Source organism: Neodiprion fabricii, chromosome 5 (genome assembly GCF_021155785.1).
Source record: "Neodiprion fabricii isolate iyNeoFabr1 chromosome 5, iyNeoFabr1.1, whole genome shotgun sequence".
In the NCBI taxonomy this organism is placed as follows: Eukaryota; Metazoa; Arthropoda; class Insecta; order Hymenoptera; family Diprionidae; genus Neodiprion; species Neodiprion fabricii.
The window spans coordinates 30,069,912-30,091,903 of NC_060243.1; the positions used below are offsets into that span (position 1 = coordinate 30,069,912).

General features: G+C 37.3%; 3 protein-coding genes across 8 annotated transcripts; 2 read left to right on the forward strand and 1 right to left on the reverse strand.

The window, feature by feature from the left end:
• The first annotated feature begins 3,392 nt into the window (after positions 1-3,392).
• On the forward strand, positions 3,393-7,541 carry LOC124183134. Of its 3 annotated transcripts, none has more exons than XM_046571237.1 (8): positions 3,393-3,735; positions 4,083-4,192; positions 4,288-4,474; positions 4,610-4,738; positions 4,815-5,000; positions 5,124-5,396; positions 5,629-5,711; positions 5,800-7,541. In XM_046571237.1, exons 2-8 carry the CDS (start codon positions 4,084-4,086, stop codon positions 5,901-5,903), a joined length of 1,071 nt encoding a protein of 356 aa, XP_046427193.1. In that variant the 5' UTR covers positions 3,393-3,735; position 4,083; the 3' UTR covers positions 5,904-7,541. The 3 variants fall into 3 exon arrangements, with proteins under 3 accessions (XP_046427193.1, XP_046427192.1, XP_046427194.1); XM_046571236.1 differs by having other exon boundaries at positions 5,124-5,385; positions 5,540-5,711; XM_046571238.1 differs by having other exon boundaries at positions 5,124-5,385.
• Positions 6,532-9,108, reverse strand: LOC124183135. The gene is made up of 4 exons (XM_046571239.1): positions 8,033-9,108; positions 7,157-7,441; positions 6,766-7,061; positions 6,532-6,669 (listed from the first exon to the last, which is right to left on the reverse strand). Exons 1-4 carry the CDS (start codon positions 8,420-8,422, stop codon positions 6,561-6,563), a joined length of 1,080 nt encoding a protein of 359 aa, XP_046427195.1. The 5' UTR covers positions 8,423-9,108; the 3' UTR covers positions 6,532-6,560.
• A 1,131-nt stretch (positions 9,109-10,239) lies between these two features.
• LOC124183127 (transmembrane protein 94) lies at positions 10,240-21,350 on the forward strand. 4 transcript variants are annotated; one of them, XM_046571197.1, is made up of 25 exons: positions 10,240-10,548; positions 11,424-11,595; positions 11,842-11,976; positions 12,071-12,207; positions 12,378-12,571; positions 12,988-13,455; positions 13,672-13,833; positions 13,999-14,102; positions 14,190-14,281; positions 14,374-14,611; positions 14,701-14,794; positions 14,968-15,185; positions 15,296-15,531; positions 15,789-15,913; positions 16,002-16,150; positions 16,918-17,052; positions 17,536-17,679; positions 18,351-18,495; positions 18,586-18,794; positions 18,897-19,071; positions 19,196-19,441; positions 19,779-20,049; positions 20,147-20,240; positions 20,422-20,583; positions 20,662-21,350. In XM_046571197.1, exons 2-25 carry the CDS (start codon positions 11,426-11,428, stop codon positions 20,732-20,734), a joined length of 4,176 nt encoding a protein of 1,391 aa, XP_046427153.1. In that variant the 5' UTR covers positions 10,240-10,548; positions 11,424-11,425; the 3' UTR covers positions 20,735-21,350. The 4 variants fall into 4 exon arrangements, with proteins under 4 accessions (XP_046427153.1, XP_046427155.1, XP_046427156.1 ...); XM_046571199.1 differs by having other exon boundaries at positions 10,297-10,548; positions 14,971-15,185; XM_046571198.1 differs by lacking the exon at positions 10,240-10,548 and adding an exon at positions 10,599-10,718.
• The last annotated feature ends 642 nt before the right edge of the window (positions 21,351-21,992 follow it).

The following is a 21,992-nucleotide window of genomic DNA, read 5'->3' on the forward strand; positions in this document are numbered from 1 at the left end:
TGTAATTTTCTTCTTTTTTTTCTAAACTAAGAATTATAATCCGTTGTATACGTTATAATTCAAAATTAGGAGACGTTTATTGTTGGGAACTAGTACTTTCTTAGATTTGTGTAGTTTACACTGTTGACTTATTGGGCATGTATGTAGGAATGGAAGTATGACGGTGGTAGTCGATGATTTAAATCATGCTAAAAACGAGCGGAATACAGGACCGTTGGGAACCGGCCAAGAAATCGAAGCCAAAGGAAGAGTGGTAGGTTATGAATATACACGCACACTTTATCATTAAACCGATCGTCATCTTGCGTTCTTTTAGTGCCAGATGGCGCAGGAGCGAACATGAAGCATTTAATTGGCCAGTTTTCATTTTTAGACACCTGCCATGCCCCCGACGACGATGGGAATCCCCGAACCATTGGAACATGTCCTCGTGACGTCAGAACCTGGTTTTCGGCGCCATCTTATCACCGCATAACCAAAGTTTTTGATTTTAATGGAGGCAAATCGTAATTCTTGAGGTTTAAATTTACTCGTGTTACATAAATTAATGAAACGTAATCAATAATAGACATGTTCTACCGTCCACACGCAAAAAAACACGGTCAACGGTCAGCTGTCAGCCCGATTGCATTAGTTTGATTTTTTTCCACCAGATGACGCATTACAAAGTGAAAATCCCAATAGTGCAGGTCGCTTTAAAAATGGTACAAGATTCACCGATTTTGATCGCCAATAATGGCCGTTTAATGATTCACAGACTTCGGCTATATCGTACTTTCACGCTACCGTTGCACTTTCGAACAATCGAACCACTGACGATGGTTATTTGTCGATTTTAAACCTAATCAGCTCGGAAAAGTGAACGGCAAGGAAGAATCGGTCCGACTATTTTAATAAAGATTTAGGAGTGGAGGAAAATTTTTAAAAAATTTCCATTGATGTTATTCGCGTTAATGATATTGCAACATCATTGCCATATGATTATAGAATCCGCAGACCAAATTCGAACATAACACAAGCTATGTAAAATATGAACAATTTCAATAAACTTGTTGGAGTTGACACTGGGCAGTACAATCGATATCATTGTGGCGTTGAATCTTCGGTCGAGGTGATGGATAAATTATTTCCATTGAATGTAAAATCATCCAGCTGGATTATAGCGTTACCTCGGGCTTCTGACATTGAATGCTTTTCTGGGTTGCGGTGTTATTTTTACCCACTTCCGCGAGTGACGTCAAACAGGCCAGGCGTGCAGGACAGTGTCATCTCAAATTATAACCGTTAATCTGTCGGCTCGGCTTGTGCGGATAGATCAATTAAAAAAATATGCTTCAGTAACTGGTTGAAGACCTCTTTGCAACTACCGTTTTGGGTCCAAGGTCGAGATTTTTTATAATCAGTCGGAAGAATCGAGCGACTATGTACTTTTTGTACAGAAACTTGCGACGATGCGGGGAGAAAGGAGAACAAGATGATAAATTTTCTTCGAACGAAACACGAACGAAGCACAAAGAGATATTTTTCCAAATACGAAATCAATTATCGACACGAAAACAAGTTTTTTATTGAAAAAATTTGGTCATCAATCCTGATTTAACAGTTCTTCGGCAGGGTGAGACTGGCGATTTATTCGACTAAATAATTTGCAATTGTCGCGACAGAACGATCAAAGAGAATGGGATGAACGATCTTATAAAGGGATTGGTAAACCGATCGGGTAATTAGTGGCAGTGGTCTTGTTTAATCGTATTTACTCTTCACGGTCTACAGAGACCTTCTCCCACCCTCCTTCATTCTCCCTGCAGTGCATCGCTGACAATTTATTTCGAGAGGTAGAAATTCAATGGCAAGTTAATTGGCCTTTTGCCAGAGACTCGGAGTCTCAGGGTGGGAACTCCAGAGTGCGCACGGTAGCTGTCTTTCAGAATTACTCGATAGGTGCTTACAATGCCTGTAAGCACTTGTACGTTCACCGTAACCCCGGGGAGGATAACAATTCGAAACGAGAGCCGCAATTGGGTTCAATTCAATTCGAAACAATTGATTGATTGTTTGTTCGAATGAAAGACGAACGATTTAATTTGCGTTCGTAATTGACTTCGAGTTCATAACATGTTTGCATCGGTAATTACACTGTGATAGAAATGATAATTGTCGGGTAACAACAGTTCGGAATTCAATTCAATTCGTTCGCTAGCTGGATTCAACGTACTCTTTCAGAGCTTATACCAATACAACACATTAATCTATACATTTTGTATTTGTACGGTATCATCGTTTCATTTTTATACAGGGTTGATCGAATGTTTTGGGACGAATAAAGCATTGTCGAACGGCGAAGGATACGAGAGACGAAGTCATTGTACTATACTACTCTTCATCCAGTGGAACTCCCTCGCATCTTAACCACGATCTGCAATTTCCTTCTTTGTCCCCATTCTATTTTGAAGTGATCGTGTTCTTTCTTCTTCTTCTTCCTTTTATGTAAACATACGTAGGTGTATACAGGGTGACCGATTCGAGACATGACTTTTCTATCAAGTATCGTATATGATCGTATAGCATAAGGCGAATCAGTTTCGTATCTGAAAATAAATTTAAGAATAAATTTTTGTCGCTTTTACGTCAACGATTGATCACACCGCTCAACCTTCAGATATCGATTATTTTTAGTTTTTACTTCGCGCGTTATTACTTAGTCAAGGTAAAAGCGATTATCCACTTATCGGATAGATACAGCTGAATCCATCCAGAGTGTATACGTATCATTGATAAATCCGCTCTATGAGTCTTGTTAGGCTTTTATGAACAATTATATTACGCTAATCCGGATCAAGTTTCTACTTCTCGTTCTATCGATGACAAAATTTCATTTTCCGGAAACACTCAAGGACTGAGTGCCAAACGCGATTACTAATCCGAAACGTTTTTACGACTTTAGCGGTTCCTGGATTATTTCTTATTAGAGGTAAATCGAGGCATGCGAATTGGGTTTAGCGATACCAACTGAATACATGATACGACACGCAATATCGATACTATCTTGAACAAGAACAGCTCGATACGTTCACAATCATTCTGTTTTTCTGTTCCATTTTTGAAATTTTTCGTTCAACGGTTTTGAACGTTGATGCATTTCATAATTTTCCTTACGTCTGTAAATCAAGCTTTTATCATCTCCGAGTAACTTTTACCGATTTGAAATAAGCTTCAAATTGCAGACGCGCAAATCTGGAGGAAATCATGCGATCGCTTGTACTGAGATTACTAATTTCGAATTAGACTGTTCCAAAACGAGGCCCGATCCAGAATAATGTTTGAAACGTTTTGTTTGTTCACCGGCGATGTTGTGATGGCGCTACTAGTCGTGTACATAAATTATTTAGGCCATGTTTGTAAATTGACTGACAGTACTCAAAATTTCCTATGACAGAGTCAGAGCTATCCACGAACTTGGAAGCGCAAAAGAGATAAAAGATTGCTGACAGTACTGTCAGTCAATTTTCGAACACGGCCTTAGCGTGGAACTAACCACAGGCCTTGACCAATCAGAATCGAGCGCAATTATATTTGAATCACAGCGTTCGATTGCAACGAACGTTTCTCGCATTTCTTAACGGCTATCATTTTGTGGCTAAAATGATTTCCGGAGTTAGTTTTGTGCTGGAATGCATGATTTTTGCAAGTTGAATACCCTCGATAAAATTTCCTACGAATCTCTCGGCTAATCAGGTAATTGTTTTACATTAAAACTCATTTTCTGTAATGGTTGACAGACACAAACTGGTTTGTTTACGTCTACTGTGGTAGCTAAAAGCAATCGAATCATTATTTTGATAGTAACAATGAATTTTTCTAGTTGATTTTAAACAATGCACTACGCCAAGAGTTACTTTGCAATAATACCAAATTAAATAACAGAACATAACCTACAATCGTATCGTAATTTATATTTCATTCATTATTTGCTTTTTGACTCTTCTATTTTACTCTTTCCGCTTTCGTTCAACTCCTTTATATTGCATGTATCGAAGCCACTTTCGCGCCATCAACATTCCTAATACTCTTTCAAATTTCAGAATGATCTTGGAAATGATACTTCTATTTTATGTCACCTCACGAAGCATCGCGTACAATGCTGGCCTGGCGTTGAAAGAGATTGGCGAAAAAGAATATCTCCTAATAAAAGGTGATGAGTTATTTTGTAAGGAATGCTTTGATCAGAATTCTCTTCTGTTTACTCGCGAATCTAAATAACTTGTGAATTTTCTTCACTGTTTTCAGCTAAATCAACTTTGCCACAACATGGTAAATGCTGGCACGACGCGCTTAAGGACATTAAAGCTAGCTGCGACAATTTAAATGACAGAGAACATTCTCTGCTTGCATTGCGATTGGCTAATTGTTTTCTCGAAGACTCCGGCCATATCACTTATGACTGCTTTCTCAACGATGAAGAGGCTGGACGACGGTCAATCATAAGCAATGCTTTCTTCTACTCCACTATATTTTCATGAGAAAACTCTAGTCTTGTTAATATTTCCACAATTTTATTATTAGATGTTGATTTACGATAAAAAATAATCCCATTTTTTCTTCTATACAGAAAATGCATACACGATATGTCTGACCGTGCTTTTGGTGCTTACAACGCATTCTTTACCCAGACGACAAACATTTGTTACTTTTTGAATCAAGAGGTGTGGCAATCTGAAACTGACCAAACCATAAAGCAGTGAGTATGAGCAGTCAGTTTGAGGTGAGCTTTACCGTTAACGACCTTAATCAGTTGGTTTGAAATTATCGTACAGGTTGTATCGTGCCTCGTCTCGCATGAATCAACAACTACTTGAAGCTTCAGCTATGCAAAGCGCCATGCTGGAGAGTCAAAGAGAAGGACTGATGCTGCAAAATGAACTTCTGCATCACGGACAACAATTAGGCACAGTTATAAAGTCATCGGCTGAAACTGTTACCAACATGGTATCGGATTTCAAGTAAGCTTACGATTGGTTAATTTTACTTTTTGTACAATCTAAAATTGACTAAAATTAGTTATTGATAAAGACGAGAAATTTGTTTATTTTCTCTTAATTCTCAAGTCTTAAAATTTCTTCCAGAGAAAATGCAAGCGAACAGAGAGAACTCCTGCATCAAATATTCTCTCACGTACATGTTTTTCAAAATTGGATTGTCGGCGAAGTTTCGTGGTTTCAGTCTATAATATTTTACACGGTTGGCTGTATATTATGCGGGTTATTTACATCTTCTAAAAGAACAGCCGATGCCAGGATTACCGTGTTTGTTGCACTGAGCTTGAATGTAGTTGTGGAACGAATGTTAGTACAATATTACAACAAAGGGAATTCGGATGATGCCAAGGTAATGCCGAGGTATCTTCGGATATGTGATCGTCGTGATATAGACATGATGAGATCTATTAAAATTTTACTACTTTTGAAAATTTTATTATTTACAAGGTTTTTTATTTGTCCGTCATGCTTAAAATTAATTAACAATTGTTCTGGACTTACAGATTGAACTCTCCCACATTACTTGGATATTTCGCAAGATTGTTTTAACATTTTGCACAGTCACTTTGATTTTTACTTCCTTTCTGTACAGAGACGAACAATTGGAAAATTCCAAAACTCTCAAACGAATCGAATATCAGTTGAAATCTTTGCATGATTTGAAAAAACCTGTTCGTGAGTATTTTCGATTGGTGCCTTCTTGTTATGCTTAATCAATAGAATTGCAGTAGTTGGAAATTATTTACGGACATTGGTATTACAGGCTTTTCAAGAAGACTGGCGATACGACGACAGCAAGAGTCACGAGAATTGGAAGAACTGAAGTTGGACAGCTTAAGGAGCAGCAGGCGTCTCAAAGATGCCTGAATTATCGGCACGAGCATATCAATGATTCATTAATGAATTTACAATTCAGATTTCTACATAATTTCAAATCAACACGGCTACCTCTTCAAGTCGCGACATGTTTTATGTTGTAGACGAACAACTGGAGACAGGAATATCTAATTTAATGTTCCTTGCTTTTATTGTATGTTATATCACACACACAGCCTTATAATTGTGCCTGACATGAAATTGTACATTTATGTAAAAATACTGAAAGGGCGGAATCTGAGATTTGTAGAAAGTTGGCAAGACTCGGTTTTGAAAATCGAAAACAATAAGAAAATAATTTATATTCCATTATATACATTTCGAATTGGTACTGTTTATATGTTTTCTAAATATTTAAATGCACCAAAAAATAAATCGTGAAAACTTATACATGCCGCAATAGTGACGTAGGTAGGTATTTCAAACGAGTGAGTTTCAACACATGCGTTTAACTTTTCGCATACCGTTTCAATTTCACCTCACATTACTCTTTCATTCGTATCTTAAAAATAAGATTTTTCTATAATAAGTAAACAAATAAATATATAAATAATTTATAAATTATTGCAATAAATATTATTGAACTAATTCGGGATACCAGATAGAAATTCAATTTCTAGATGAAGTTTTTGGCTAGAGAAACTGAGGTTAATCACACTTACACGTTATTAATCTACACTCTGGGCGGTTTTTCGTAGATTTTCGGAGTCTGATCATTTGTCTTCTGAGGTTGTTTGGTACTACATTTTCTAAGAACCTAAAATTTTGTAAAAAATCATTTTTAATCGGATGGATCATAATGCTTACTACATACATCATTAAATTGATATAAAATATTTCGATTCAGACTCACCTTCGAGTTCTTTTGGAGAACTTATAGTTTACCACAAGTTTGTTCAATTCGCAAGCGAATCGTTCCGAACAATCGCGACCTTCGATCGCATCCCAAGCAACTTTACTAAGTTGAAAATATTCATTCGAAGAATTTCTTGCGGCGAAATTTTCGATTTTTGGTAAAAACAGCACAGATGCCATGAATATCAACGCCATTCCTATGAATCCACTGATGGCCATGAACAGTGGATTTGCGACTTGTTTTTCCGACGATGCTGCAGTTAAGTCTGCATGTTGCGGTTTAATATTGTGTTGCTAAAAATTACTTTATTATTTATACTGTAAATCAGCATGTATAGATTCAAAGCACATTACGCACATAGATAAAACTAGTCAATATTATAACTCACAATTGTATTGTACGCATGATTGACTTGTAGCTCATTCATAAAACTTTTCAGTGGATAAAAATAGTAGTAATATCCAGGCGGGCCAGAATTTAGCCTAAGTTGATTTCCAATAATCTGAGGCACCTGCCCATGAGGAAATGAATTTTTTACCAATGATAAACTCAGTGGAGAACCCTGCTGTAATGCCTTACTGTAGAGTATTGCGAGATCTTTGCGTGTCAAGCCAAGCGGGGCGGGTTCTTTGACAATTTGAACGGGTTTCAAAATTGTTTGAGGAGCCGGAACCTGAGTGAGATAAAAAAATAAGCAGGTAGAAAATTGTTTGTGATCGTAAAAAAAAAAAAAAAATTAATAGATATAGCGATAAATAAGATGGTGAATTACTGTGACAAGAATGTATATCATGACTAAGCAAAAAGATTACCTTTTATATTTTTTGTACACTTTTATACACGTCTTAAGGCTATTTGTACATTGGAAAAAGCTATAAAAAATTTTCATCACGAAATATCCGAAGTCTTTAATTAAAAAATTTGCTCATAGTTTTATTTTTCTCGTGCAAACACCATTTTGAAGTTGGTAACGTTATCGTAAAGATTCATGCTGAGGAAAAACCGTTACTTCGTAATTTTGGATTGTTTGAAATTCAGTAAACCGTAATAAAACGAAACGCACTCATGTTTTGAAATCTTTGCTCCTTCAAACTCATTGTAAAAATAAGAAATTAGTGTTTTTTCCCTCAATGTGTCGTTACGATAATGTTAATAACTTCAATCTCGTGTGAAAACGTTAATAATTCTAGCAGCCAGTATGTTTATTTTATTCATTTTTCCCCAAACTTGAAACTAATGTAAACCACACTACAGATTATCAAACCTGGTAATAAGGTGTAACAGATTCAGCAAATTGTTGTTCATCGTTCATTATGACTGAAAGATCGGGTAGAACTTTTTTTTTCTGATCATGGGTGTATCGATGATAGTCATGAACAGCCGGCTTCTCCGTTTGCAGAATCTCCTTTGGAAATTGCTGATTGTTAGAGTTCGATTGCAGCCCATCGTTATTAAAGTAATTGAAATCATTTCCAGGACCAGTTGTTCTATCCGCGCTTACAGGCGATGGTCTATTGTGTTCCTGTAGCTGATTCATCACATTAAAAAGATACTCGGCACTGGATTCGGTGCTCGAAAATTGCGCACGAATCATAATTTCCTTTTGTAATATCGGGCCGAGCATTATAAAAATTATCCTCACAATTCGGAACATTTTCAACACTTGTTTTGAATTCAATACGAAACAACAGTCCACTGTTTAGCAATTTATTTACTCGTGGTTTGGTACTACAATTCAGAACGGTTTCATTGATTGTCACAATTGTAGATTAATTACATAGAATTCGTATAACCGAAAAAAACTTGCACTATCCCATTGTCATCGACGTGATATTTATTACAATTTAATTTAACGCCGTCACAAATCATGTTCGAAACTAATGTCGCATATCCATTTCTGCTCAGATCATGTGGCGATAGTTGCAGTGAACTAAGAACTTGAACATGTGTATTCCTCAAGCAAGTTCCTACGGTCAACCAGTTCCCCACTTCGTTTTAGCAGTTCACTTCAGGCTAACAAGTGCCTGGAGCATTCTTCGGGGAGGAAATAAGCATGGATAAAGCATATACCGATGCCCTGATCCACATTCAACCTCCGCATCGGGCAATGTGTGTCGTCAGGTGCTCGAAATTGAATGTTTTAAGAAGAAGGAGAAGAAGAATAAGGAAAAAACGACTGAAAACCCAATGATGAAAAAGTTGGCCCTAATTCTCGGTCTGATTCATTGCATAACAATTCTGCGATCGGCTATTGTTGCGAATATATGTCAGAGACTTTTTCACCCATTGAAAAGAGAATGAAACGAAATTACACCTTTCAATTTAGTTACAGCCAATTATTACAAGAGTTTGAATTTTTTTTCACCATATTCTTACTTGAATTATGTACAGGATCACAACCGGGAAATAGAGGGAACAATATTGTCAATCGATAAAAATTAACTGCGAGAAAAAATCACTCAGCGGATGGTCAAGGATTTTTTTATCCCGGATGTTCGATCGTTAACGGGTCCCGTGAAACAAGAATATCTCTTGTTTGTATGCGTATTTTGCAACATACAGGTATATGGATCCATACATACGTAGACAATGTTTTAACCAGGCCAGTCGGTATGCCGTTATACGAGAGTTGGGAGGAACTGATCAAACTGTGGGGGCTAATAATCGTGGTTATTAACAATCGTTGTTGCATTGGAATACCGGCATGTGTCCATCACAGCAAAGTATCTCGCATGGGCTCAAGTCTGTAATCATTGTGAAAACAGAATTCTGTAATCATAGTCATTCTTTCTCTTTGTTTTTCATATGCACGCGACCCGATGCAGATACCTTCTAACGAGACTTACGCAGTCATTGACGTAAAAAGTATGTTTCCTACGTTTCCGCCATTCACAATTTATTTATTCGAAATTCAAATATAGCATATCCACGAGGCTGAAGTTATCAACGTTAGCGCAACGGAAGATTGGGGGAATAAATTACTATTTTGAAATTTTATAGTTTTTTTTTTTTTTTTTTGCCTTATTATAATTTACTACATTTCAGGATTCCTGAAATTACGAAATAACGGATTTTCGAAACGTGAATCATTACGATAACGTTAACAACTTCAGCCTCGTGCATATGCAGTATTGCTGCTTTATAAAATTATATTTATTCAGATATAAATCAGCTCGCGGCAATAAAATCTGACCTCATGAATACTCGATGTTACAGTTAGATATGAAAATTTTAGATCGATAGATGTATTTAGGAATTTGGACAAACCCTTATGCTTGTTAAGAAATAGCTATCGCAAGTTGTCTGAAAAAAAAAACTTCATTATATAATCGCAATCAAGTTCGACAAAAGTTCGAAATTAGCCAGATACGCGGTTATATAAAAATTTTGCAAATCATGGGAAATTATGTTAACGGTACACGGACCGATGATGCAGGTCCAGTTTGTATTCCTGATCTTGCCTAAAGTCGTGACAAATTTTATGACGTGCTTGCCTCGCGTTTATAGCTTCGATGGGCGGCAGTAAGCACTAAGCACAAAATCGCATGCGCGTATGCCGAGCATCCGTTTGTGATTTGGGGTGGACGGACAGAAAAGGGGTCAAAATATCAAGTGAATTGCAGTGACCGAAGTATCTCGATGTCTGGTAGAGCGACCCAACCATGTCTTTAACCCCGCTAAAACGATTGTCTGATAAAAGAAAAATCGCTACAATTTACGTCCACTGATACCTCTCGGATATCGGACGCATTTACATTCTGTTTTGATGAAACGACGAAGGTAGGTAGAGGCGGTGGGTTACGTAACTTGCGTTCTTAGCGCCTTAACCTCGCTTCGTTTGTTTTGAACTGATCTACTGACAAAATTGCATCAGCTGTCTGGCAATCAGCTGCACTCCCGCTTACGATGATACGTTGCTGACAGCATTAAATACCTCCGAGTACTCATCAGTACGCATTTTTTATTTCCCTCCTTTGCCTTTTTATCATGGTTACGATTAATTCATGTCTAATCTCAATTTCGAGAACAACGCATCATTGTATAGGCATCATAATCAGCGCGTTGACTGTTGAAAAATTCCCTTTCAAACTTGCTCGTCAATTGTTTCTGTTCGTGATCATGAATGGCGCCGAACTATAAAAGACGAATCACGTGGTTACGGCTAGTTGATTTCTTTTGTTCTGCTTACTAACTGCGCGGAATGAAGATGAATGATGGATCCATTGATAATGAATTTCATTAAACATTTGTTCGGAATTCATTATCTTCTAGATTTTAGCTGCCAAATCACTAACAGTCTAATTGTAAGCTTTATCTCAATTCGAATTTGAATATACATACATGTATACGATTTCTGACTCGAATTTGGAATTCGATTTGGAAATTCGTGCCCGATGCAATTGGAAATAAAATTCAAATCTGAATTCATGCTTGCTCATATTTTAAATTTCCATGTTGAATTTTTATGCCTGGTTTCACTGATGCCAGTTGAAATTGTTCAACATATAAATTTACGGAATATCGGTAGAACGACAGCTTCGACATATACTATCCAGCTTAGTAATACTAGTATTCAAAGATTTATCAAATTACATTAACTAACATGACCGAATCCTGCATTATCTTTAATATTTTCATTATCGATATATTCTCAGATATGGAGGGTGATAGGCGAGATGTCGATGCGGGGATGGAAATGGAAACAGAAAAAAATGAGAGCTTTGCCAAGGATAAATTGGGCCTAACGACAACCGAGGCTCTAGAAATATTGGGAAGCGATATCAGGCGTGTCGTTGACGAATATGAGGCAAACTACAAGAAAAATAGGTACAGATATAAGTGTCTGGAACAAAAGTATAGATCATTAATTTATAGTCTCAGTAGTGGAAAAATTACAGGACTAATTATACTCCACATCGGCATACTTATTCTGATCTCAAAGCACCCAAAGCGAAGCAAAGTTTGTCATACGAGAACGAATGTATAGCCCCAAATATGGAAAATTGATACAAAGTAGGAATTTTTCGTCTGAATCTTATCACTTATGTTTATTATTATGATTTTCTCGTACAGAATGTACATGGCTTGGCTTAAGGATTCACTTCACCATTGTAGCCAGTACACAACGCTTTGCTGGACATCATCCCTGGCTCTATTATTGAACGCTGTTGCGCTAATCGCGCTCTACTTTGTTGAAAATGAATTCTGGTTGGTTCCAGTCACTTTAGCCTTGAATTTTCTCACTTTTGCCAATCGTGTAATGAAATTTCAACGAATAACAACATTTTTCATATTCATCCAGGTCCAGATCGCTTCTCCCCTCTGGGATAATAGTTTGCTGCCTTGTGTCGTTTAATTTTTTTCTAGTCGCTTGCGACAATAAACTTCGTCATCATGAAATATTAAACAGGGTGAAGATTTTGCTTGAACAAATTGAAAGTAAGTATTTTGATCAGGTTTGAATTAATGATGAATATCTAATTTATTCAGATATCGCAAGAAAAAAATTTGTGAGCTTAAAATGATGGATGTAATTCATCTTGTTCATTGTCGTGAACAATAATGATCAACTACAAAGGCTGATTATTGAAATATCCACTAATTTATAGATGCCCAATTCGTGTGCAACTGGAACATACAAAACTACCCTCATTTATGCAGTCCTCTTTCACCATGCCTCACCCTGCAATGGACATATCGAGATGGTCAAGTTGTAAACTTGCCTTGGGCACTGCTCGTCACTGGAGATGTGATTGTGATTAAGCCGGGGCAGCAAGTTCCGGGTCACTGCATTCCCTACAACGTTAGTTAATTCTGAAGAAGCTGAAGCTAGCAGTCAGAGTTACCAGCAAAACGCGCTAAACTTTTTGGAAATAGAAAAATGCATTACACTTTTATCCTGATCGTTGTATAAAAGTATCAGGAGTTCGAGGTGTTTCATAAAATTTTAATTTTCAAACTTTGCTATCTTATTCAAATGAACATTAGAATGTTTGGCTGCTATTTCTAGCTGTTGGTTTTAGCCTCGTTTAATTATGAACCTCAGAATAAGTAAACAATTAAATATGAATGAAGAATTTTCCGTTTCACAAAGAGATAAAAAATTACTATCACTAAAAGATAGAAATATCTCATTCAATCATCTCTATGTATCAGAAACCTTGTTACATCCTGTGAGTCGAGTTCCGGATAAAATGACGAAAATTCTAATGATTTCAGGACGAAGGGCCGATCCTCCATGCCAAGGAGGTTTACAGCCCACCTGTTCACAGCGCAAACGAGATATTTTCCAATCCAAAGGCTCGTACGCCTCTGAAAAACAAGATCTACAAACTTCAGGAAACGCCTTACTTGACCAACCTCAGAATGGCTTTGGACCAAGCGTTGGATAGACCAGTTACATATCATAATCGAGAACGTCATCTAGTCATGATTTGTTGCATCGAGCAGTTGGCCTACCCAATTATTTTAATCATCGTATTACTCGTCAACTTATTACGTCATTTGTATCTATCGAAGGACGTCGGCATCGGTCTCTGGACTGAAATGTTTTTACTTCAACCGATTGCTGTGACACTTCCTCTGTTACCGCTGGTTTTTCCCGCTGCTTGGCTTGCTTTGAACTGCTTTGGAATGGCCAGGTTCAAGGCTTTATTCAAGTTATACCAGTCTTCAAAAAAGATGCAGGTTCGTTAAGTGAATTAGAATACTAGGAGAGTTATCTTACTCATAAAATGAATTTCACATCACGTTGTACAAAATGATTGATCATTTATTTCTGAGAAAAATTAACAAACGTTGATGTACAATTTTAGATTACGTAATTAATGTGCGTCTGCTCATTACTACTCATGAACAATTTGGCGAAAGACTTAATTGAGATTTAATGAAGTTTCGTTTTAGTTTGTAGATCCCTTTGAGGATGCTGATATTTCTGGACCAAGCAACCCGGAAGTGGTTTACAACTGGTCAGAGGTCAGGCAGTACTTCGTCAATATTTTTGTTGGCAGAGAACACATGATGTCCAGATCTGCCAATATACTTCACGTCCTGGGATCGGTCACTGTATGTTCCTATGCACGGTTAAGTGAAACACGATAAAAATGAACCATATACTTTTCTCCCCCACATAGACGAGTCTTGATCTTTTGACACGTTAATCTTACTTTTGTACTTAAGTTATTATCGCTATGTAAGGTAGAATTTTTTTCCCCACATTTCCGTATCCAGGCATTGTGCTGCGTGGACAAGAAGGGGATATTGTCATGGCCGAATCCAACAGCAGAGAAAGTTTTTTTCCTTCGTAACGCAAGCACTGTGTCTCAAACATCTAGGTGAGTCGTTATTCTGTTCCATTCAATTGTCGTCTTTGACGAAGCACTTTCCACTCATACTTTTAATCATTAAAATTCCCACCACAGTAACGAAAGCATGGAGAAAACTGCCGACCTGCTCTCATCTCACAATGAACAGGGAAAACAGGACACGAATAGAATATCTTATGCGCAACATGGTGAGGCAGTAATTTTTCTTCAATAATTTTTGTATTCTCACATTGCTCAAAATCTATTCTCATTAATTTCTCTCAATAATCCAATTTTTCAGACATGTCACATTCAGTTGCTGAGGTTCTAGATCTGACGCATGATCATGCTCTACCTTTTCGATTGGAGTTCGACGACCACGCTTGGAAGCAGCATATAAATTCGCTCAAACCGTTGGGCTTGGCTATTCTTCTCAATACCTGCAATATGGACACGCAAGAACACTATACTCAGTTCTGTTCTCACGTCACTTGCGAAGCTCTCTACAACGAAAATCTTGTTCCTGTTACTAATAGAAGGTGTGTGTTCACGCTCTTGAAGTGTTTAAATTGAATCTGTGATTTTTATAAAATCTTCAATCTTGCTAATGTGACCTTTCGCTCGATAGATGCTTGTGCGAACTGGCCAAGCAAATCGGATTTCAAGATCAAGCCCAGGAGATATTCAAGCTTGAAGAACAACTTTCGACTTTCAAGCATGTAGTGAGTATCAGTATTGAGATGGATTCTAGAGTTAGGAAAGAATCGAATGTTCTCGAAATGTTACAAATGTAAGAAAGGATGGGCAGCTACATTTAAGCGAGATTTGAGAAACTGAAAGTTGTTGAATCATCTTGAAAAACAATTAAACCAACGTATGTTCGCCATGTTACCAGCAGCCTGAAATGGTGAGAAGAGATATAAAGTTTGCTCGATCGTTGAGCCTCTCGACAAAGCTGAAATTCCCATTCCCGCACATGGTGTCCGTCGTGGTAAGGGAGAGGAGCGGCGGAGGTTTGCAACTGCTGGCCCAAGGAACAGCGGACTTAATTTTGGACTCGTGCATCGAATTTTGGGATGGTCACGACTTGTGTCCCTTGTCCGCTAGCGATAGGTAATATGCAATAGACAAGTGTAACGCGAATCCTGAAAAATTCGATCAATCTTGCAGTGAATTTAGTCAGTTTTTATAAATCGGAATATCGTTGTCGTGTTTCGTTGTAGAAAGAAGGTGCAAGACTTCTATCAGCGTACGAGCTTGACGTCCTATTGTACCGCGTTTGCCTATAGACCGCTGACGCGAAGCGTTAACAGCAAATTGTCGGAAATATATTTGGAGATTCCTACAGACAGTAAACATCTGTATACGCCGCATCGAAGCCCAACTCCGCTCCCTTGGGACTTTAGGAATGTTCTAGACCCAAGAGTTAGGGGAGTCCTTGGGCAATTTCATTCGACAGGTAACAGATTCAGAAATATGATATCAGACTTCGAAGATGCATTTGAAACTCTGTGACTTGAATCGTTGGATGTATAAGTAAAACGGCAGAGTTCTAAATGCGTTTAGTAAAGAGAGAAACTTCGTGTTTGCAAATTAGAAAACATTTCCACTTGCATGTGATTATATTGGGAGGCGGTTTTCGATAAAGGAAAGGAAGCTTAAGCGTATGCATGGTTAATGTAATTGACTAACATAACACCTTGGTACAATTAACAGATTCGCTTTTGTGCAACGAGAATAAAGACGAAGAAGTGAACGACATCGAAGGATGTTTTGATCTTCAATGTAACCAGATTTTCATTGGGATGGTCACAATGCAATATCAAGCACAAACAGACATGGTAAAATCATAATTTTCCACACGTCAACTCTTTTCATTAATTGCACGTTTCTCCGTAAACTATTCATTTGCAATCCATATTTCTTCAGGTACAATTAATTGAACAACTAGAAAGAGCCTGTATAAGATTTGTTCACTTTAGCAAAGAGAATGAATTGAGGTCGAGGGTGTTTTCGGAGAAAATGGGACTCGAAAGTGGGTGGAATTGTCACATTTCACTGTTAAGTGAAAGGGCCAGGTACTGGAATCAACTTATACCGTCATATTGTCATATTATTAATACATAATTTTGCATATTGTGCTTCAATTTCATTTTTTCAACTGCTTTCAATTTCATTTGCATAACTTTACCTTAACAATAATTGTATCAAAAGCGGTCGCTGCCAATTATATATACAGCCACTTATGAATTCTATTTAAAAGAATGTTACTCCAGTATGTTCGGAATTTGAATTGTATAAAACTGAAGGTAATATGTCTTTTAAACATCCAATGCTGTACATTCAAAAATCAATTGAAAATAATTGATCTAACAAATCGTTACCTTGAATCTGTTTTCAATTGTGTTCAAACTAACGTATCTAAATTTGTCAAATATATATTAAGAACTTTCTACAACAAACGATTGGGCTCTGGGAGAGTTTTAATTTGTTGATTGAAAGTTTTTCTTGTCCTACTTGCAATCGTTAAACTGATTTTAGTCACTGTTTTTTACCAGTCGCAAATATTCACCACTTTTGAAACATAATTTCATACTTATTAACATACACAAGCATTCATACGGAGACATCCAATACAATAGTACAGGATAAAGCACTTGAGTAGTACCACACTGTTCGTTTGTAAACAACAAGAACGTACCAATTTATCAATTTTATATTTATAGTCAAGTAATTCTACTCGAGAGCCTTGTTCCAAATTCATACTTCTAGATGTCTATATAATAATTGTTTTCTACGTTTTTAATAAGTGTCTCAATGTGCGTAAATAACACGCCGATATTAGGTCGGATAGTCCTGTGGGTTACTGGGTGAGCCAAGCAGCAGCTATGTTCTCACCCACACCCTCCACTCGATCTCACCAGCATAACCATTCCTGCATGGACGAGGCCAGCCAATTGCTTAACCATATCTCCCCTCGGTATGTCATCTCTATTCCCTACATACCAGTTACTTATCAATCAAACAGTCAATTTTCAAATTGCTGATAATGATTAGCGGTTTTCAATGACAGTACTAAAGTAAAAAGTAAGAATCGAACTTATCGAAATTCCTTGAATCGGAGGCTTTGCATTATGCCTGTAGTAGAAAAGACAAAAATTCGCCATCACGAAACTCTCCACACTGCCTTCACAGCTTCGATATAACGATTTTTTTTTTTTTGTCACATTCCCATAAACTAACATCAGTGCCATTATTGCGTTATGAAAAGCGCTCTGAAATCGCGTTCCCGCTATCGTTTATCTTTACTTGTGGATTTTCTCGCAAGAAAAATGAGTTCTTTATATTTACCGAGCCTGTATAAAATACCGTGGTATTGTAAAAACTGTTTGCTTTCAAAATTACGCTCTTTTGAATGGTCTCCGTAATCGGAATCACCTTATGAAATATACTTCAATTGCAGTAGTAACCTGGATAACAGTCGGGCAATGAGCATGTCGGCTCCGAGTGCCATAAACACGGAATTTACCACAGTCAAGTTCGATGACGAAACCACCGAGTGCAATGAGGCAGAGCCAATGCAGCCCAAGAGCGCAATGAGTCATAGGTACTTGTATCTTTGACTCCTTCTCAATACTCGTTCCAAATAATTGTGATTAATGTGTTAAGAAATTTTCGTCTCTTCAAGCACCAGTAAGAATATAATATGTAGGTGAAATGTTTACATCTGAAATTCTTGCTTCTTGATGGGAAGCCACGTAAGACAAGCAAAGCTGTCTAATGAATGATATGCGGATGTGCAAATCATTTTTTTTTTTATTATTTCATAATTAATAATTAATAATTTTCGAATTTTACATTCTTTCAACAATATTCTTCTCGTAAAAAAAAATGATTTGCACATCCGCATATCATTCATTAGACGGCTTTGCTTGTCTTACGTGGCTTCCCGTCAAGAAGCAAGAATTTCAGATGTAAACATTTCACCTACACATTATATTCTTACTGGTGCTTAAAGAGACGAAAATTTCTTAAAACATACATACCCAGGCACATGAAAACAAAATTCGAAACTCACTGGTGATGAGAGAAATTAATGACAACAGAGTCAGGGCGGCTGGGTGGTCTAGTGGAGTAAATCTCCGGTAAAGCATCTCTAGACGCCAGGTTCGATTCCTGGCTCCGTCGTTAATTTTTCGAAATCACCAAATTTTCGAATTTTACATTCTTTCAATTGTGATTAATATTGAAGACTTGCTTAAATTCAAACTTTCACAGGGAGCAGGACACCATGCAAAGTGAAGACAGTGTTCTCGTTCAGAGTGTTGATTTGGGATCAGGGCAAGAAGCTTGGCGCTCATTGAGCTGTCTGACTGATAGCACGGAACAAAGCGCGCCCGTCAATTTTGATATGTCCAACAGAGTAAGTTGCGATAGTTGATGAGTAAAATAAACTATACAAAACGGATTTGGCCATCTTGCTAATTAACTGTGACTTGCAATTCCTGATCAGGCTAAACTACCTCGTGGCATAGACAAGATAAGGCCACATATCGAACTTATCGACAACGTTCCACTGCTCGTGTCTCTCTTCACAGACTGCAATACCGTAGTTACCCGAGAAATGCTTCATATTATGCAGGATTATGGAGAAGTTGTCTGCGTTCTCGGCTCTTCTGCTAACGCAGAAAACATGCCAATATTCATGCAGGCTGACGCTGGGTGTGTTGCATCTTTTTGCTACTACTGAATTCAGTTGTGTAAATTATACGACGTTAATTTTTTCGTCAATGTTTTACCACGCTGACATTACAACATTTCTAGAGTCGCCGTAGAACCTCTCTATCCTCAAGTCTGTCAGAAAGTGCCAGTTATGATGCCCACGACGGAAGATCAGGGTCCGTCACCTGTCGACCTCAGCAGAACTCTAAATTCCATTTCTTGTTCACTCAGCATTAAACGTGAGGATCCGATTGCCTTGTATCATCTAGTTATGGAGGTACGATTGAGAGGATTGTTGTAACAAACACGTGACCAGTTTCACTATTTCCTTCTACTAACAATTTAATTCTAAGTTATTGTATCTTCGCTCTAGATTATAGATGAATTATTTTTTCTCCTAGGCCCGCCACTATATGCAATGTGTCTGGAATTGCGTACAATTTTGGATTTGCTGCGTAGTCACTCTGTCGATGGCACAACTTTTGTCCAGCTTCTTGATGCTGCCGCCACTGTTTTCGGTAGGACAAGTGCTGTGGTTGAGCTGTCTGATTATTCCGCTGTTATCAGTATCGCTGGTTGCGACTCCTACTGATCCGACAATCATGCAAAGAGCTACGGGAAAGAATCAATGCTTAGTTAACGGACAGGTAAGCCAACCGACCTTTCACAACTAATTGAGAGCTCTCAGTCCCATAAAATTCCGCTAGCAACGTTTTGAGAATAGACGGGAGAATCCTTTTCGGATGAATAATTAAAATAGTGCTGTGCGATTAATCAATTAATAATCGACGGTTTCGATTCATATACCGATTGACCTGCTGAATTATTATGAGGCAACTTCAATTAATCGATTAATCCAAACCGTGAATTAATCGAACATTCGGAAAAATGATTAATTGAAGCTATCGATTAATTTTACAGCACTAAATTAAATCTCTTATAACGTAAGATCAATGCAATGTCTTTCTTTCTACTGATTAACAGGTCGCATTATTCGTCCTCTGGTGTTACGGCAGTAAATTCTTACCAACTGTTATAACAGTGGTTTTGTCTCAGGGTATTTTACTAGCCAATATGTGTTATAAATTTTGGCATATCAATTCCAAGTGTGTTTACGTCTACCCACAACCTACCCCCGCTCCTGTTCTCGGAGCTGACTCTGACATGCCTGTACAATGGGGTGGCTGGGGTTCAGAACCACTTGCTATTCTGCTCGCGCAGCATTTTGCTTTGGTACTAGCAGTCTTACACTTTGGTGAGTAAGAATCATTCGATCTGATGCCTGTGTCAACGCTTTCGCCATTGAATAACACCAAACAGAATTTACAATTCGTTTTGTATTATCCTTGCAGTTACAATATCTATCAGTTTTGTGCACCGTGAATATTCCGTTTGGAGGAAACAGCCGATAAAAAATTGGACGTGGGTTCTCACCACCCTCATCGTGTAAGTGCTCCACTTGTTTAAGTTGTTGTAAAAACGAATCGTATCTATGCATACGAGGCATTATTCCACATGTGCATTCAAAGTCAAGTTTTACTCCGACTCGCTAACAATTTGTACACTTTTTCCGTACCATCTGATTTTTAATATTAGCAGTATCAACAGATTGACTCATTTTTTTCAGACTTGGCGCACAGGCCATTTTTTCCGGAATAATATTTTGGCAATTTTGGACAGAAGAGTCCAAAAGGTTTGATAACTTTCAACTTCAATTGCCACTGTTTTTCCTCTTTTCCGTTCCCCTCATTTTCGCGATAAATGAACTAGTAAAATGGCAAGAAATCAAGTAAGTTTTCTTTCTTCTTTACGCAAAATATGAATGCGTCAAATTAAAATGATCACTAATTCTTTTTTAATCTTTTAGAGCGAACGTGAGATATCAAAAGAGGGCCAGATTGGAATTTGGAACAAAACTCGGGATGAATTCGCCGTTCTAATGGAATATTGCCAATTTATAATATTTTTTTTTTGTAATTTGTAAATACGGTACCCAATTAAGTGTCGTAAGTTCTGAAGTACTTACCTGAATCCCTCAGAACGGGCGATCGATTTTATTTAGAAAATTTTTGCAAATCTTTTCTCCAAACCAACCACATACTGCCGTCTTTCTATAAATAATTAATTACTAGCTGTACATAATACTTCGTAATCTTCAAGGATTGCGTCATATCCGCGGGGTCCTCGCACCAATTCTCGTCATAATTTCTGACTTTGCGGTTTGCGTTTTTCTCGTAATTCGAAGAAATATCGGCATACCTTGACACAAGTTTGCCTGGCATTTTTTTTCCAGAATCCTCATTCTATCAAAATACACCCGTTCGATATAATAAAAACTGCACAATTGACCCTTTTTCCATAGATGATCTGAAAGGTTTTCACAAAGGTAATGATCGAATAAAAATAAATGGCTGTATTTGAAGAAATTGTAAAACAATATCAAAATTACTGGCAGAAGGACCCATGTGCGAAGGGAAAATATTTACACAGATTTTCTTTCAGTAACAAAAAAAAAAAAATATATGTAAAATAATAATAAGTATATATACCTATCCAGTCATGATTAGGTATAATAGTAAATGAATAACATGAACAGGGAAGATAATTGTACACTTATATTTTTATATAATCCGCATCACATTTCAAGATTTGACAATGCTGGCGTGCTTAGTGCAGTGAGTTCATTTATTTAACTATCATAATATACATACACACATACTATTAAATAATTTGTACAACATACTCGTACATAAAATGAATTCTGGTACAAAAGCAAACGACCTTCTTTTACATCGAACTGTTGGCATTAGTTTTTTCACATATGTTTTTTTCAAGGCTCAGCACAATTTTCATTTGCCGCCGCGTCGCGTCACGAAATGCCTGATATATAAGATACTACTTGCAACAGTTCTAAATTACATATTAATATACATAGCAACATATAAATATTTTATCTTGAGGTCATCTGGTAATTATTTACGCTGAACAATCACTTCAAGGATATTTTATTGATATTATTTCACGGACGATTACGTGCATTACATTTTGTCATATTAGTCAGTGCTTCGTACGAATGAAAATCACTAGCACTTATACTTTAAGGGTATGATTGATATTGGTCCTGCGATCAATTTGACATTTCGTTATACTTTGTCGATAGGCGAACATGTTTGTACTTAATTTATAGTTTGTATATAA

Bases quoted from the DNA above. Each gene is read 5' to 3' on its own strand.
- LOC124183134 (XM_046571236.1), top strand. From the start codon at position 4,084: ATGATCTTGGAAATGATACTTCTATTTTATGTCACCTCACGAAGCATC. The intron at 4,193-4,287 runs GTGATGAGTTAT...CACTGTTTTCAG, and splicing joins AGAATATCTCCTAATAAAAG to CTAAATCAACTTTGCCACAA. The intron at 4,739-4,814 runs GTGAGTATGAGC...ATTATCGTACAG, and splicing joins ACTGACCAAACCATAAAGCA to GTTGTATCGTGCCTCGTCTC.
- LOC124183135 (XM_046571239.1), bottom strand. From the start codon at position 8,422: ATGTTCCGAATTGTGAGGATAATTTTTATAATGCTCGGCCCGATATTA. The intron at 7,442-8,032 runs GTTTGATAATCT...TATCTCACTCAG, and splicing joins CTGTTACACCTTATTACCAG to GTTCCGGCTCCTCAAACAAT. The intron at 6,670-6,765 runs GTGAGTCTGAAT...ACAAAATTTTAG, and splicing joins TTCTCCAAAAGAACTCGAAG to GTTCTTAGAAAATGTAGTAC.
- LOC124183127 (XM_046571197.1), top strand. From the start codon at position 11,426: ATGGAGGGTGATAGGCGAGATGTCGATGCGGGGATGGAAATGGAAACA. The intron at 11,596-11,841 runs GTACAGATATAA...TTTCTCGTACAG, and splicing joins GCAAACTACAAGAAAAATAG to AATGTACATGGCTTGGCTTA. The intron at 12,208-12,377 runs GTAAGTATTTTG...ACTAATTTATAG, and splicing joins TTTGCTTGAACAAATTGAAA to ATGCCCAATTCGTGTGCAAC.